Source organism: Eptatretus burgeri, chromosome 6, assembly GCF_056783735.1.
Source record: "Eptatretus burgeri isolate ZD-2024b chromosome 6, Ebu_testis_v1, whole genome shotgun sequence".
NCBI classification, from domain to species: Eukaryota; Metazoa; Chordata; class Myxini; order Myxiniformes; family Myxinidae; genus Eptatretus; species Eptatretus burgeri.
Window position 1 is genome coordinate 100,583,298 of NC_140966.1, and position 17,092 is coordinate 100,600,389.

The following is a 17,092-nucleotide window of genomic DNA, read 5'->3' on the forward strand; positions in this document are numbered from 1 at the left end:
CTTTGAACACATAGTCAAGTCGATAGCAGCATTGCAATGCTCAGGACTGTTTTCGTGTCGTTCTGCACATGAGTTCGCATTTTTCCAATCATTATAGCCACCATGAATAAAAGGGTTCCGGTCCCGGTTCTCTGGATGAAAAAATAGCTTGCAAATGAAGCAGAACACTCGTCCAGAGCTGGGTGAGTAACAAAGCCATGTTCTCTCTATTTTCTCACCAGTGACAGAAGCTCTTTATTTTACCCTCGTTTAACTTTTTTTGGTGAAAAATATACTTGTTATGTGCGCTATTATGCATGACTCCCTCAATGAAAATTAAATTTTTATGGTATATTTATATGAGTGCCCGGTCATACATTCGAAGCCTAAGGCCCAGAAAATGTTAATCCGCCACTGCTGTTACCCTCTGATATTCTGTAAGTCTACTGACCTAACTTGCATGTATGATCAGAAAAATTCATGAATGGTAACATTAAAATAAACAAGGCCAGTTTAATCACAGCGTATTCTTCTGCGAAAATTAGAATGTAGAGATTAGAATACAATGTCTTCTCCAATTCATCACAATGACAAATTGGATCTGCAAACCAAGTGAAACAGTAATCATGGAGGCATTACCATTTTACTGATGTATTTGCTCCTGAAAATGTTGGTCAGATTTTTCTCAACTTCTGGACATGCCTCATCACAGTGGGTAAGAATGGCAACCTGGGGAATTTCTGGAAAACAAAGATAACAACTGTTACCTTCATGTCATGATAAGAACAGCATAGCGTGGTGGGGGGGAGGGGCAATAGCTATAATGTGTTAAGATAGTACAGTCTATTGTTGTGTATGAGCAATGACATCCCACACGAAGGATCCTTCGTTCATCTGCCTTAAATCACGTCTCGTGCTCCACACTCGACAGCCCGCTGACGTCACTCTTGGTTCCGCCTCGTCAGTTCCGGCTCATCATGCATTCATTCATATTCATGCAACTCCCAATGCCATATGTTCCTTTTTTCGTGAAAATAACAACTGGTGATGAGAATCCCCCCCCCCCAAAAAAAAAAATAATAATAAATGTATAAAGCATGTCACATGACAAAGTCCTTGGTCCATTCAGGGGCTCGATGATATTGTTACGAATTTGGAAGCCTTGCGCACACAGACAGACAGCCGCCCCCTATAGCTCAGTTATATCGGTAAGTGTGTGTTTCTCGTTAGGGTCCCGTCCCTAGTCGAGTGGGAATTGGATGTTCATGCGTTGCGGAGTTATTTTGATAGTTAGGATTTTTACATCAACAATAACTACGACACCTGCCTTCGCTTCCTCCCACCATCCTCCACTGGCACCATTGCACACATGCGTGTCAGCACGTACGTGGGTGGAGTTCACAAGAGACTGACATCTCTCTCGCCCAATCCGGGGGATGCGAGCGAGGTTGCTGACAGTCGACCAATAGGCGCAGGCCACGCCTAAGCAGACCGCGCCCGAGAACGACGAAGGAGAAAGGATTGCGGCTGATCTGCTCGAGCACGTGTCACCTCTCGGATAAAATTGCTCTGGTCTGCTGGAGCGCGGGTCACATCTCGAGCACGGGTCGCATCTCGGCGCTGCTCGCTGATATGCTCATGCGCTGGTCGCCTCTCGACGCCGGTCTGGTTCGCTTGTCTCGGCCAAACCGCACGAGGCGGGAAGGTCCATTTTGCTTTCTGGGTATCTGTGAGTGAGTGAGTGTGTGTGTCTGGGGCCCTGTCTTGTCTCAGTAGAACTGTTAAGGCCTAAGTCACATTTGCTCTACGGCCGTACACCGTCTGAATTGACAGAAACGTGCGGCGGCCGCAGTGTTTCTGAGGTGGCCTCACGGTGGCCCTACGTCGTATGGCTATATTTTACAGGCCGTAGGGGCGCCGTGGAATTATAGCGCGGAGTTATAACTTTTTTCATTTCTACGTTGGCCATAGCAATTCGACAAGCCGAAACAAAAGAACTGGTAAAAAAAAAGAAAAAAAAATACCCACTCGTTACCGTCCGTCTGGCCGCACGTTCACCCTAGGTCCCCCCTGCGGCCCCCTGTGGTCGCCTTGCGGGCACCTTGCGTCTGCCTTGAAAATTCTATGGCCACCGCAGGAACGCCCTTAGGTCACCGTGCAACATCAAATCAAAGACCGTACGGCACCCCCACGTTTTCGGTCTCTACAATTTATAAATACGCCGTGCGGCTCCCCGAAAAATAAAAACATATGTGACTGCTACATTGTGTGACCGTGGAAATACTGCGGCCGCCGTATAATTGCTAGTGGCCGTAGATTTTGGAGACCTCACGGCCGCCGTGGCAAATGTGAACTAGGCCTAAGTGCCGATGCTCCTTGTACATACTTGCATCCTTTTTCGTCGGTTAAACTCGGCCCTTCATGTGTTCCCTCCCTGCCTATTGTAAACAAATATCCCTTTTGTTGAATGTTTCAGCTCGTCTTTGTCCTTTCCTTCATTGGCTTGGCAAGGCGCGTGTTTGGGAATTAAAAAGGCTGTTGTTGCTGTAGTGGTGCATTTGGACCGACGGGACCTTGGTAAGCACCCGCTCGGGTTATGCATGGGTTGAGCACAATTCTGGCTTGGCTTGTTCGAGCTCCGTCGAGGGTGTGAATCCTCAGTGGCACGCCACGTGGGCCTATAGGTATTTTGAAGTTTGGCAAATAATCCTGTGCCCCCGTGGTTAATTATTGATGATTCAGTCCTGTAAGGGACCCGTACCTTCAGAGTTATCCGAGGGTACGATCTAGATTCCAGGTGTGCGGCGGGGCCGACTCTACTGCTCCATCTAGCGGTCGTGCTCACAGCCGATACCCAGCCCACAACAATATCTCGTCCCACGACGAACACCTGGGGTAAAAACTTGCGGAAGCATTTGTTGGACAAAGCTCTGTGCCCAATAGACCTCAGAACCTGTTGTACTTCCGGCAGAAGGTCCATTTGAGGTCTCAATTGCAGGTGCTCGATGAATTGTATTCCACACTTTCCCATCAGAGATCTGAAGGTAGCAGGACCTCTCTGTTCACTGATCTTGAGGGGTTGGATAAAATTGTGTTGTCCTTTCTGGTGAATTTCAGGTTTCTGAACTCGCACGAAAGAATGACATTGAAAGGTGGAAGGTTTCGCTCCCCGACGCTTGTCTGTGTATCGTTTATACTTCTCTTTTTTCTGTTGAACATTGTCTCACATCCTTGAGTCTTGCAGCAGGTACGCTGATTTAATGGTCCCCAATGTGCAACTTGGTGTGCAATGTACATCTATGTAGAAGCTCAGCAGGGGTTTGATGAGTTGGTGCATATCATGTAGCTCAATACTTTGCAAGAAGTTGGGTACGAATGATTTCCAGGGCTTCCCTTCGAGATTTGCAGTGTGTAAACAGTCTTTAAACACTCTGTTGAATCGTTCTATCTCTCCGTTGGCTTGTGGGTAATATATGGAACTATGGCAGTGTTTGATGTTTCTTTCCCACAGGAATGTTTCAAACTCAGTTGACTCAAGCTGAGATCCAATGTCAGAGATAAGTTCCCACGGATTTCCTTCACGACTGAATACTGGAGTCAGGAACTTGATAACTGTAGGAGATGTTACTTGGGACGTAAAGGCTACTTCTGGCCATTTGCTGAAGTAATCAATTAAGGTAATGACATAATGACAGTCCATTCGGCCGTTATCAAGTGGTCCCACTATATCAATGGCAAGCTTTTCCCAAGCAGCATTAGGAAGCGGACCTGGTTGCAAAGTTGAAACCTGAGTGATAGCTGTTTTATCATGCATTTGGCAAATAATGCACGACTTGATGGCAACTTCCACTTGGGAGTCCACCAGTAGACCAGTAGTGGTCATGCAGCCTTTGTTTAGTCCTTACAATACCTTGACGCATATCATGGGCAAGCTGGATTAACTTGGGTTGAAGTTCTGTTGGCACTATCACAAGGCGAGTGCCCCAAATGAAGTAATCCTCCTGTTCAGCCAGTTCCTTCTGAATGTGAAAGTAGGAAAGTACAGTTGGGTCAATGCCCTTCACAGTGCAAGGCCATTCTTTGGAGACATATCTTTGCACCTTCTATAGAATAGGGAATATATTGCAAGTTTCTTTGAATTGTTCCGCAGGTAGAGCAGCACAGTCACCGGACACTAAAGCCACCATTTCTACATCCAGTTCATGGTAAGGCTCTGTCATGGGGAGTGGTAACCATGATAAACAGTCTGCAGTCACATTTTGATGGCCAGGTTTGAACACAATTTCATAGTTAACTCTCTTCATGTTCATGCAACTTCCAATAGCACATCGATATGCTCGAGCAGGATAGATTTGCCCCTGTTACTAGGGACACATAAGAGATAAGTTCAATGTAATATGTAACCTGGGGATGTAGTGATCATCCATCACAGAACAGTGCAGGGTAAGGACTTTATTGTGCAAAACCTCTAATCCACAGGTGAGGTCAGGTGAAGGGCTTGAGGGAAGTGAACATGGACAAATAAAAGCACGATGTGTAAGGCTTGGGGAATCTCCGCACTGACTCATTTGAAGAGGACTACGCACCTGGTGGAAAAGTGTGCTTGCAGCAATGGCATGGGAAAACATTGAGTGGGCGGGACAACGTGGAGGCACCCCTCTCGGGAGGTAGAACAGTCAATCACAATACCAGCTGCGTGCTAAAGGGTGGTCCTTTGCTGAAAAAAAATCCACGGCCATGTATGTGCGACCCAAATTACCTCAACATCCTCTCTTCCTCTTGGCTTGCGATATCCCTCAGCTGTGGAACATCTGCCCAGGTCTCTGCTTGTCAGCTTGAGGACACTCAGCTAACTCTTCATTTATCGCTTCAGCTCATTGTCAATTCATACAGCCTTGCTGTATCAAAGTGCCATGGTGACAGCTGACGACCAGGATTTGCCGTGGCAAACAGAGATGTGGTTGCTCATTCAATTGGAAGTCCTCACCTGTCCTCACTGTTCATGCGAGTCCAGTATTGGCACCATTCGGGGGATCTACTTTTTATTGTATAATTTGCCTCTGCCACCGAAGGTAGAAGGAGGTTATGTTTTCACCCCTGTCTGTCTGTCTGTTTGCTGTTTTTTTTCCTCTGTTTGTGTGCAGGATATCTAAAAAAGTTGTGGACGGATTCAGATGAAATTTGGGTGTGTGACAAGGATGAACTCATTCGATTTTGGTGAAGATCTGGATCGAGCTATGATAATTTTTTAAGTGATACAAAGCTTTCATCCACAGCCTGATGGAGTACTGCTTTCTCCTCTGGGCTGGTGCTCCTGCCTAACACCTTTCTCGGCTTCATGCTGTGGAAACCAAGGCATTGATGATCATGGGTATCTCCCACTGAACTCTTCTGCAAACCTAAGACTAACCAAAACTCTTTCCTTCATTCCCTCCTGCATAGCTTCCATCAAGCCAACTTCTGCTTCAGGCACTCCGATCCTTATGAGCATTTCCATCACCATCTCTCTCAGGACAGTGTCATAAGCCTTCTCAAGGTCCACAAATCGTAATGCCATTCCCCCTTGCACATACAACCTTTTCTCCACCAACTATCTAAGCCTGGTGTTGGCTTAATGGTTAAGGTGGCTGGCTTTAGATGTTAGGGTCTTGAGTCCAAGCTCCTCTTGTAACATTGAAATAACACCAGATGGGTTGACCAAGCCTGCCATCCTTCCAAGATCGGCAAAATGAGGACCATTTACTGGTAACAGAGATACTGCATCAGTGTCAAAGCCATGCTTCAAGAAATGATGCAGCCAGCATCTGTAGGCGACATGTGAAAAAACAACCAACTATCTCAGCAGAAACATCCCATCCATTGCTCATCAACTCTCTTTAAACACTTATTGTTCTTCACCTATCTTCTGCTCTGCCTGCCTGTCATTTCCTCATCTTCCCATCCAGAATCCTCTCTTGTAACTTCATGACATGACTTAGAAGCATGATGCCACAGTACTTCCAATAATCTGGAATGCCTTCCTTCCTATTAGTGTGACAGTGTGTTAATGTGTTCAGGGTGGATCCTGCTTCCGCTTTTCGATTGTAGCCATCTTTATTTGGTTTAGTTTTTCAAGGCTGGAATAAAATTTGACGACAAAAACCGACAGATAAGTTTTTGACAACAAAACAAAAAATAAGAGGAGAAAGAGAGAAATAGAGAAAGAGAGAGAGAGAGAGATGGAGAAGCAAATTTTCAGCAAAGAAAGAGGTGGGATTGGGTGGGGGGGGGTGGAGGTGGGGGGGTGGAGGTGGGGGGAGGGGTTAATGGGAATGAATGATAAACCACTGTTTTCGATGGGGAATGTACTGTGATGGTGGTGAACAGCTGAGTTTTGTTTCCGAATGAAAAATGTGCTGTACTTGGTTCATTCTGACAAACAATTACAAACTTTATTGATTGCCAGGAGGAATGGAGTACGGTATATTTCCGAATACTTCCACAATGGTGACCATTTCCTGCCACCGAATCCACAGGACCTTTCTGGAGGCTCCTCGGATGGAAACCTTCAGATTGATTATCGACACAGCTCGTGAGTCTTCGTTTCGTCATCAAACACCAGATACAGAACATCAAATTCACATCACATGAGGAAGGCAGATAACTCCATCCTTGGAGGTCACCAATGAGCCTTATAGTGTTTTACCAACAAATCAATAGCAACATGCTGATTCTCCTGAGACAATCTCTCTTTGCAGAATCTTCTGTTCCAAACCATTAATACTATTGCTCACAATAAAAATTGAACCTTTAACCACTCTTGGAGATACTTGTTCAGTATCTTCACCACTCGACAATTACCAATCCAAAAATACCTTTAACATATTTTCTATCCTGTATTTTTCAAAAGTGTTTTAGTTTAAAAAATAATTTTCCGACCTTTGTTGCTGATGGTTTTCCGGAGGTTTTGGTATTTGTTCAACATTTTTTCAATCAGAACAGAGATGTCACAACAGTTGATCACATACACAACACAATGCACTTGATCTCCCAACAGTGGATCCGGTGTGTATTTTGGATCATTCATTTGAATGGATTGGATTGGATTGTACTGCAGAAGAAACGTAAAAAAGAGGAATATAATCAAGTTACGTGTGGCCAGAATATGTCAAGTCAAGATAGTTATCATTTCAAAATATGACACATGGATATACCACTTGAATGTTATCCAGAAATCATCAATTCATATGAAGTCAGCAGTGAAGAAACAAAGATACAAGCAAGTCACGTGACATAACAACATGCAAATATTTATGGAACCTCAAGGATGATTCAACGTCATGAAATGTCAAACATGACATAAACAGCCAACATTTCCTCAAAAAGAAAAAAAAATGTTCAAAATGCTTTCAGAATTGAAAGACACGGAATCTTTCCTTCCCATCGCCTCTTCCCGCTCCCCTTAAATTCACAGATACCTCAAGAATAACAAATACCACATTGTTGAAAGGAAATCTAACAAAGTATAATTCATTTCTATTCTGAATCATCCCAAAAAAGTATTCTTCCGACCACCAAGCATACCGCTTGTACAATCACGAAGACAATAGCTTCAGCAGCTGGCAACATGACGATGATCAATCCATAATGCACGTACAAATCCCACATGCAAGCTCCTCTAAATGGCTGGTTCCTAACTGCATGTCTTGTCTTTCCCAAGGCAAAGAGATTGCACAATGAAATGGATTAAAAAAAAATCCAAATCCATTGGGACCACACTCTGTGTCGAGTGTTGGTGCTACTAAAACAGTCTCCTTGGCTCGTGGGCACAATCCTGAACAGGTCACCACTCTGACGCAAGATACTCAAATTGCTCAATCATCCCAGCAAGCTGGTACTCATTTTGCCAAACTCAGAAGGGTAACAGCCTGAGTCAACCCCACCTGGTATTAATTCAACAGCCAAGCAGGGTTTGAGCTCAGAACACTGGGATCCCAAGCCCACTACTCCAACCATTCAACCAACACAAGACATAATTGCAATGGATGCAGTGATGGAAATTGAGTTCATGCAATTGACTGCTAATTACACAACCCACAACGGGCCACAAACATGTCCGATGGAAGTCCAACACATTTAAACAGCTATCAAACTCAGGAAAGGGGCAGCAAAAGCATTAAAACAATAAAAGTATTAAAAATCTCAAAATGCAAAGCATGTCTGATTTGGACTCAAACTATTCTTTGTCATTCAAACTCCCGGGTCTCAATATCAGCCATGAATTTTTTGAGCAAGCCGCATTTTAAAGTTGGCCTCCAAAGTCAGCTGCGGACTGGGCATCTTCCATCATAAAAGTCCCTTTTGCACACCTGAACTCCTATCTACCAATAAGGCCTTGATCCACAGCTTGATGGAGTACTGCTCTCCCCTCTCGGCTGGCTCCCCTGGCTCACGCTGTGGAAACCAAGGCCTTTAACATTACTGGAATCTCTCGCAACAAATCTGAGTCTTTGGGTCTATCACTTTGCCATTGCAGACAGGTCGGTAGTCTCTCTGTCTTATGGCACCTCATTTCTGGTGTTGCAACCTCTGCTTTTTTGTTCATTATCCCCCCCATCCCTCTCCCCAAGTCTCTGTCTGGCTCACAGTGTTCACCAACAACACCGTTCTGGTGAAATTACCGACATCCAAGATCACTGCTCACCTCCACTCATTTATTCTTATTTTTTCCAACCTGTGGAATCAACTTCCACATTCTCTTCCATCTCATTCTTCCCTCCAAGTCTTCAAGACAGCTGTTCACCACTATCTCAGCTTGTCCCCAATCCAAAACCATGATATTTTCTACCCCCATTAACACCACACAAATCCTTCCTTCTAATTTTCCAGTTTTCCCTCCTTGGAGTTTCCTCCTGTATCCATCTTCTCTACCCCGTGCATCCTCTGCATCCATCTTGTCCACCTCGTGCATGCGTGTTTTGCATCCTGTTTTGTCTGTTACATCCTGATCCATACAATTTACTTGATTTTCCACAAGCCTCGATTACACTGAACAACAAAAATTTTTTTTACTGGAGATGTGTAAAGTGATTTAGACTAATTTGGGTACGCTGATTTCAAAAATCATAACCGTTTTGCTGTATCACGTCAGGATTTTCAGTAACAGAAATATTCCCATTGCCTAGAAGTCAGGATTTCAATGAAATTTACAAAAATTCATTTATTCATTTATTTCATCATGAATGCTTCAAAATTATAGAAATTACAGAAAAGCTCCACTAGAATGTAATTAAAAATGCTTTAGGCATTTGGCTTTGCGTTTGTGCTGCTCTGTGTCAGTTTCACGATGCAGGAACCAGCAGAAATCGCCCATCATGTTCGGGTTGTGCCGCCCTTGGTAACGCGTCTCCATGAGTGAAATCTCTTGGTGGAATCGCTCACCGTACTCGTCCGAGACTGCTCCCAAGTTGTCAGGGAAGAAGTTCAGGTGCTGGTGTAGGAAATGGATTTTCAGGGACATCCTGGAGCCAAGTTTCCTGAAGGACTCCAGCAGCTGCTGCACTATTTCTTCATAGTTGTCCGTGCGCTCGTTCCCCAAGAAGTTGTCCGTCACAGCTTTGAAGCTCCTCCACGCTTCCAGCTCTTTGGGGTTTAGAGTTGTCGGAAAAGTTTCGTCCTTCATAATCTGTCGGATTTGCGGTCCAACAAAGACACCAGCCTTGATCTTGGCCTCCGACAAGGTGTTGCCAAACTTTTCCTTGAGGTATAAAAACCCACGCCCATTCAGATCCATTGCCCGTACAAAACTTTTCATCAAGCCGAGCTTTATGTGGAGTGGTGGAAGGAAAACCTTGGCTGGGTCGACAAGGGCGACATGCTTCACGTTGTGTCGACCAGGTACATGCTCTTTTCGCTCTTCCCAATCTTTCTTCGTCCAGTGATTCTTGTCGTCTCTGCTATCCCAGAGACAAAGGAAGCACATGTATTTCGTGTAGCCTGACTGCAGCCCTAACAACAGCGCCACCACTTTCAAGTCTCCACAGATGTGCCAGTTGAAGTCATTGTACTTGATGGAATCAAGCAGCTGCCACATAGTCTCATAGGTCTCTGTCATGCCGAACGCGTGAGCCAGTGGGACTGATGGTTTCTCGTTGCCATTGTGGAGCAAAACAGCCTTCAAGCTGTTCTTCCCCGAGTCGATGAAGAGGCGCCAGTCTGCAGGATCGTGATCACACCCAAGTTCTTTCAACAGACCGTTGATGTCACTGCAGAATGTCATCGTGTCTTCCATCTCAAAGAACTCAGCCATGTCTCTGTGACGTGCTCTGAACAAGGATATCTTGGTGTTAGGTTCAAGTAGATTCCACTGCTGCAGCCTTGATCCAAGCAGCTCTGCCTTCGCCTTTGACAGCGAGAGATCTCTTACAAGATCATTTAAGTCTCCCTGGTTCAGAAGGTGTGATTCTTGAGTGTTGGGTTCAAAAGGTTCATCATCACCATCCTCTTCATCACTGCTTACAGCTATGTTCTGATCAGCTGGAGGTGTTGGAACGGGGTTCTCGTCATCATGAGGCACAGGTTTACGAGCAGAGACGCAGTCAGCGTACTTGATGTGACCTTTATTCTTCTTGTTGAAGCCGGCGATGCTTGTGCAGCAGAAATAACAATCATCATGATGATTCTGTGGCTCACGCCATATCATGGGCACCGCAAATGGCATGCTCGCGCGCTTGCCCACCAACCACTGAGTCAAGGTTGTGTGACAGCTTGTGCAGCAGATGTGTGGTGCCCAGCTCTGTTCTTGGTCCCCCACCTTACACCCGAAGTAGTGAAAGTAGGCGGCCTTCATTTTCACTGCTGTAGATATACTTCGCTGTTGATCTTTTTTGGTATACCGACCACAGACATAACAGAAGTTGTCAGGATGATTGGTGCAGGAACGCCTACTCATCTTTATCTGAAAGAAAGAAATATAACACAAGTTAACAACAATTGTACGAAATAGACATGTTAAAGACATATGTAAATTTCATTGAAATCCTGACTTCCAGGCAATGGGAATATTTCTGTTCCTGAAAATCCTGACGTGATACAGCAAAACGGTTATGATTTTTGAAATCAGCGTACCCAAATTAGTCTTAATCACTTTACACATCTCCAGTAAAAAAATTTTTTTGAAATTTGTTCTTCAGTGTTATGTGTGCAAAAAAACCCTTTAGACCCCTAAAACCACTGAGACCCCCGAGACCCTCAGAAGCCCTATAACACCGAAAACCCCCAAGAACCTTAAGAGCCTTTTTCACCCTAAGACTATTTGAGGCCCTAACGAACTCTAAGACCCTCAATATCCTTTTGACCTTTTATGACCCTAAAGACCACGAAGACCCTCAAGACCCCTCAGTCCCACAAGACCCTTTCCACCCATAAGATCATTTAGACCCTTGCGAACCCTTAGATGCTTTCAGACTCTTTAAGACCCCAAGACACCTAAGAATCATTAATACCCCTAAGATCCTTTCGACCCTTTTCACCTCAAAGACCCGAAGACTCTTTAGAAACCTATAAAACCTATATACCCACTTAGAACCCTAAGACCACATTTCACCTTTTATAACATTTCAGCCTTTAGAACCGTGAGACCCTGAGACCTCTAAGACCCTTTAGATTATCTCATATCCTTCAGAGCCCCTAAGTCCCCTTTCTAACTTTTAGACCTTTTTCAGCCTTAAGACCTTCACATCTTTTTGACCTTGTAATATCCTGTAAACCCCTTTGGAGTTTAGACCCTTTTTAAACGTTTTAAGACCCTTTAGATTCTTTCAGAGAACTTTGACCCTTTAGACCTTAAATTGTACCCTTTAAACCACTTCGACTTTTTAAGACCCTTTCGACAGTTGAGACCATTAAGGTCTTCATCTTCATCTTCATTTTGCATTGAAAGGCTATCACAGTTTATATCAACCCTTTCAACCTTTCAACTTTTCAACTTTCAGACCATTTGATCTTTACAACTTTGAAGACCTGTGACTGTTACACATTTACAATGAAAACATTTAGATGTGTCATTTGCAATCAATGACCGTTCATTCAGTGCATCCTTCCATTATACAAAATACACCACACAAAACAAGTCCTGGTGAGGGTTGGCAATCTCTGATTGCTCTTTTTCTTGTTCCTTGCAGCAATTTTACACATCATGAGTGGGTAATTGATAATATTTGTTCATTATACTACATTTGAGTTCCTTCCAAGGAAATACATTGCAAGAGTACTTGAGGTCCAAAAAGCCTGAACAATGATTGTCAACATAAAGTCGTTTGTTCGTGGAGTATCCTTTTTAAATGCTGAGCATCAAGCAAGGAAGCAACACGTAAATTTTTTTTTAAAAATCTGAAGTATGACTCGGTCAGGGTCAGGTTGAAACGCTTACCTCCAGTTTCAGGGCAGACCTCATTTCTTCTTTTCTTTGTGTGCAGCACAATATTCTGGAATAACATGATTGGCTGAGGGTGTGGCTGTGATACGACTGCAATACCCTCTGCTGGTTAGGCCTAAGTCACATTTGCTCTACGGCGAGGATATGGCGGCCGTAAGCCCTCTCAATTGACAGAAACATGCAGCGGCCGCAGAGTTTCTGAGGTGGCCTCAGGGTGGCCCTGCGCCGTATGGCTATATTTTACAGGCCGTAGGGTCGCCGTGGAATTATAGCGCGGAGTTATAACTTTTTTCATTCCTACATTCGCCGTAGCAATTCTACAAGCCGAAACAAAAGAACTGGTAAAAAAAAAAGAACCCACTCGTTACCGTCCATCTGGCCGCACGTTCGCCTTAGGGCCCCCCTGCGATCCCCCTGCGGTCGCCTTGCGGGCACCTTGCGTCTGCTTTGAAAGTTCTATGGCCGCCGCAGGAACGCCCTAAGGTCACCGTGTGACATCAAATCAAAGACCATACGGCACCCCCACGTTTTCGGTCTCCACAATTTATAAATACCCCGTGCGGCTACCCGAAAAATAAAAACATATGTGACGACTACATTGTGTGACCGTGGAAATACTGTGGCCGCCGTATAATTGTAAGTGGCCATAGATTTTGGAGAACCCACGGCCGCCGTGGCAAATGTGACCTCGGCCTTAGGGCAGGAATTTGTAATTTGTTCATGGTGTCAGCGATAGCTCGCCTATTCTTCACAAAGGACACGATGGCCGGCAGACGGGAGATCCGTTTAATATAAATTCGAGGGATGGCGCGCGCACACACACACACACACACACACACACACACACACACACACACACACACACACACACACACACACACACACACACACACACACACGCACGCACGCACACACACACACACACACACACACACACACACACACACACACACATACACACGACAGTTTATAGCTGAATCAGGATTCTAACCCAGGCCAAGCAGCTGATAAGTGAATGTGCGGAACTCGAGGCCATCCTGTCAGCCCAACAGACCTCACAATGATGTACATACTCAACAAGTGAATAAAAAAATTCAAAAGCTGCTAAGAGATTTCAGTTACCATTATGCTGCACTGAGTCGAGTCGAAATGATTTGTTCATTATTTTATTATATCTTGAGTTGAAAGTGAAGCATCACCTTCGGAATGCTGTGTTTGAGATTTGGAAAAAATTTCTGAGCCTTAACCCTTCAAAAAGCAAAACGTAACATGACACACAAACATACCACATAATCTTTTTGAACGTGTCCCATGATGGTGCTCATGAGGTCCTCTTCACTAATTCCATTCTTGTCACTATTGTCCAATCCCATGGTATCACAAAGTTGCACAGGTAGAGCCTTGCCTTGAACAGCTTTAATATTCCAGAAGCGAAACTGTGGAACAAAAAGTGATATTGTTGAGAAAATGTTGTCTATCCAGTGCTTTTGTTTGGATTGTGTCATCAATTAATGACTTGAACAATTGTCAGTTTTGTACGATGTTCTGATAAAAGGTGGAAATATTTACAAGCAATGAAATCACACTGAATTATCAGTGATACAATTACGCACTGTCCTCTCGAGCACAATAATTACAATAATACCAACAATAATTGCAATAATACAATAATACATTGAACAAACATTTACAACAGATGACTGCAAAATAAAGCACAAACCAAATACTCGGACCATGTTAAATGTACGAAATGTATGTATTTTTAAAAAGTGAGGAGAAGAGGATTAAGAGGACAAATGAAGATGAAGAGGATGAATGCTGCTCTTGCGCCAAAAGTGGGGAAAGTCGAGTTATTTCACGAACATGACTAAACAACTTGCTGAGTTGAACATTCTCATGTCGTATCAAAGTTATGTAATTATTTGCTGTGGAACCTTCCTTCTCATGTAATTACTTCCCTCCCTCCTCATCCAACTTGTGCACGACAGCTTCCATCTCATTACTTGCACTATTCACCTCTCTCTTTGCTGCTTTCTTCTTCTGCATGTACAAGTGCAATACAAGTACAAGAAGCCTTCATCTGGTTGTCGTCCTCCATCTTTCATCTTTTCTATTCTCTTCCAAACCTCTTCTGACAGATTACCTTTGCCATTTCATTTTCCTCCATACCTGGGTTATATTCCTGAGTGTTGTGCCCTTTTCCAATGTTTGTCAACACAAATCCTCTGTAATGTCCAGAAACACCTCTCTGTAACTTCTTCCACATATTGTATCAAAATCACGAAATTCCTTGCTGTGGAAGAACCACCAATTTTATCATCATTATCTGTCTACGAGTGGCAAGTTCCTTTAGTGCCCCCATTCATACAAATTGCTTAAATATTTGAATATGTTGTCTTTGTTGCACCTATTCTGTTGTATTTTGACAATTCTACTCATAAAAAACAGTGTTGTAGATCCTCCCGTCTGTTACTATTAACACAAGACATTCCCAGGGATCTTCCCCTGATGAAAAATTATGGATTCGATTTTGGTGCTCCATAAATGAAAATATTATTAATAGGAAGGTGCTGTCACTGAGAGCTTGAGCTCTACTACAGTTTAGCATTGAAAGGCTATCATAAGTTTTCAAAGACTATCATTTGCATTCAAAGACAATCAAAAATGAAGCCTATTTATGCCATGTCTGCTCTGAAGAAACAAAATCCTGTGTAAACCTTCTGTCAGTCTGTTTCACATCTTACTCTCAAGTGGAATTGCAGCTGAATATTTCTCAACAAAGAGCCATCATCACTTAAAGAGAGAAAGATGATGAACATAGTAAAAATCTGATGAAAGTTGATGAGAGATATTGAAATCAATTCTTCAAATGCAATCTCCAATGAAGCAGGACAAGAGAAATATGTCACGATAATTTAACAAATGCTTGGTGCGACTATTTAATGGTCTTATAAATAATTTGAATGAAATGGAGATTTATAATTTATCACATTCGTTTTAAATCTATTCGAGTTTTACACTGCATCCCAAAATTAAATGTTGGACAAAGCAGTTGGTTTATACCAGTCACAATTTGAAACTGATCAGCAGAAGGAGAATTGTGTATTTTTAAGTTCCCCTGAGATTCCATTGAATCTTAAAGGAGATGTTGTGTCCCAGAGTTTGAATCGAGAGTACTAGTGAAGAACAATCAACTTGTCAAATCACCATCGTCATCACACAGTTTTATAATATATATCTGCATCGAGTTCTTTCTTCGCACATTACAAAGTATTATCAAAAAGAATGGCACTCCAACGAGCGCATACCTCCGCCAGGCTGAAAAGTTTACATTTTATATCCCAATGATGGGCAGGATCTGGATTGAGGCCCTAACCAAAATCGAATCAGCTTGTTCTTGTCAGCAAACCTACTCGTCGACAACTTTTTGAGATATTGTACTATATATCGCATTTGGCCCGATCGCTCAATGGTGAAGAATCACTTAAAATATTCCAGCATCTGCATCCAGATCCCGATCTTCACCAAACTTGAATCATTTTATCCTTGTCACACACCCAACCTCTCACGCAATCCTTCCACAACATTTTGAGATGTCATGTTCACAGACAGACAGACAGTGGTAAAAACATAACATCTGCGCATCTTCAGTGTTGGAGGTAACAACATGAGAATGGTCGAGGGAAGACTGCAATTGCTTTGTGGTACATTGTATTCTGAGAGAGGAGATTAACGCACATTCAATTGAAACAGAACTTTACCTTCAAGGTGAAACTTCCTCCTGCAGTACCAACTGGGGCATTCTGGTAAAGGCGTTCTGCAAAAACCATGTTGATCGAGTTCACGAAGCTGGATTTGCCCGATCCTACATGCCCAAGCATCAGTATTTTGGCAGATTGTACACTCTCAGCTTCTGGTTTGAAACTTATAATGTCATCCAAAAGTTCATCTCTCTTCCTATTCAGAAAAGGAGATGTCAGTTTGATTATTTATATTCTTCAAAATAGAACTACAACAATGAGGAAAGTTCAAACTGTGGTGAAAAATATTATGTTTATTGGGCACAGGGGGGCAATTCTTAATGTGTAAGGCCTTAGCATGGACATGTGCTCAAAAAGAGTGGTTCATTTTTCCCTCTTCTGTATTAAGAATTTCATGTTCAGGCGAGGTTGGTAAATGTAAGCTGTCAGGAGAGATAATGTGGTGAGCAGTCAGAGGACATCTCGCTTCAGGGGTCATGTGACCTGGTCTCGCTATTTGAACAGGAAAAGGCCAAGCTAGAAAAGGTAGGGATCTTTACATTCCAAGCATGACAATGCAGCAAAGTTAGATCCCTTTTCTCCCCCTCCCTCCAACGTTGGCACATTTCTGAGGCTGTGATGCCATCACAGCGATATCATCACCTGCACGATCCCCACTGGAGGGCCCTCCCTCTTGATGAGTGCTAACCCTAACAGCCTTTGCATGACAGGCCACGTCACACCACATGAGGGTCAAGGTTGGAAGCATGCGAGGGGAGGGAGTATTTCCTTTCATTTCATTATTCTTTATTGTCCATGTGACGCCAAAAAATTTCAACTGCTAGCAATTCAATTGAAAAAGGGTGCGTTTTTATCAAAGACAGAATATGGATACCATAGGCAGAAAATTTGGAGAATAAGGCAGGATGTCAAATGGTAACAAGGCAGGAGATATCTC

The 17,092-nt window shown here is 43.5% G+C and overlaps 1 protein-coding gene across 3 annotated transcripts in view; it reads right to left on the reverse strand.

Moving 5' to 3' along the window:
• The window catches only part of LOC147025457 (interferon-induced protein 44-like), a 52,269-nt gene that overhangs the window by 14,296 nt on the left and 20,881 nt on the right, over positions 1-17,092 (reverse strand). For all 3 annotated transcript variants that reach the window (XM_085886465.1, XM_085886464.1, XM_085886466.1), the window contains exons 3-6: positions 16,156-16,351; positions 13,681-13,830; positions 6,898-7,069; positions 619-719 (exon numbers count right to left, since the gene is read on the reverse strand). In XM_085886465.1, the coding sequence (XP_085742591.1) occupies positions 619-719; positions 6,898-7,069; positions 13,681-13,830; positions 16,156-16,351 (619 nt within the window). The remainder of the gene's footprint in view (positions 1-618; positions 720-6,897; positions 7,070-13,680; positions 13,831-16,155; positions 16,352-17,092) is intronic.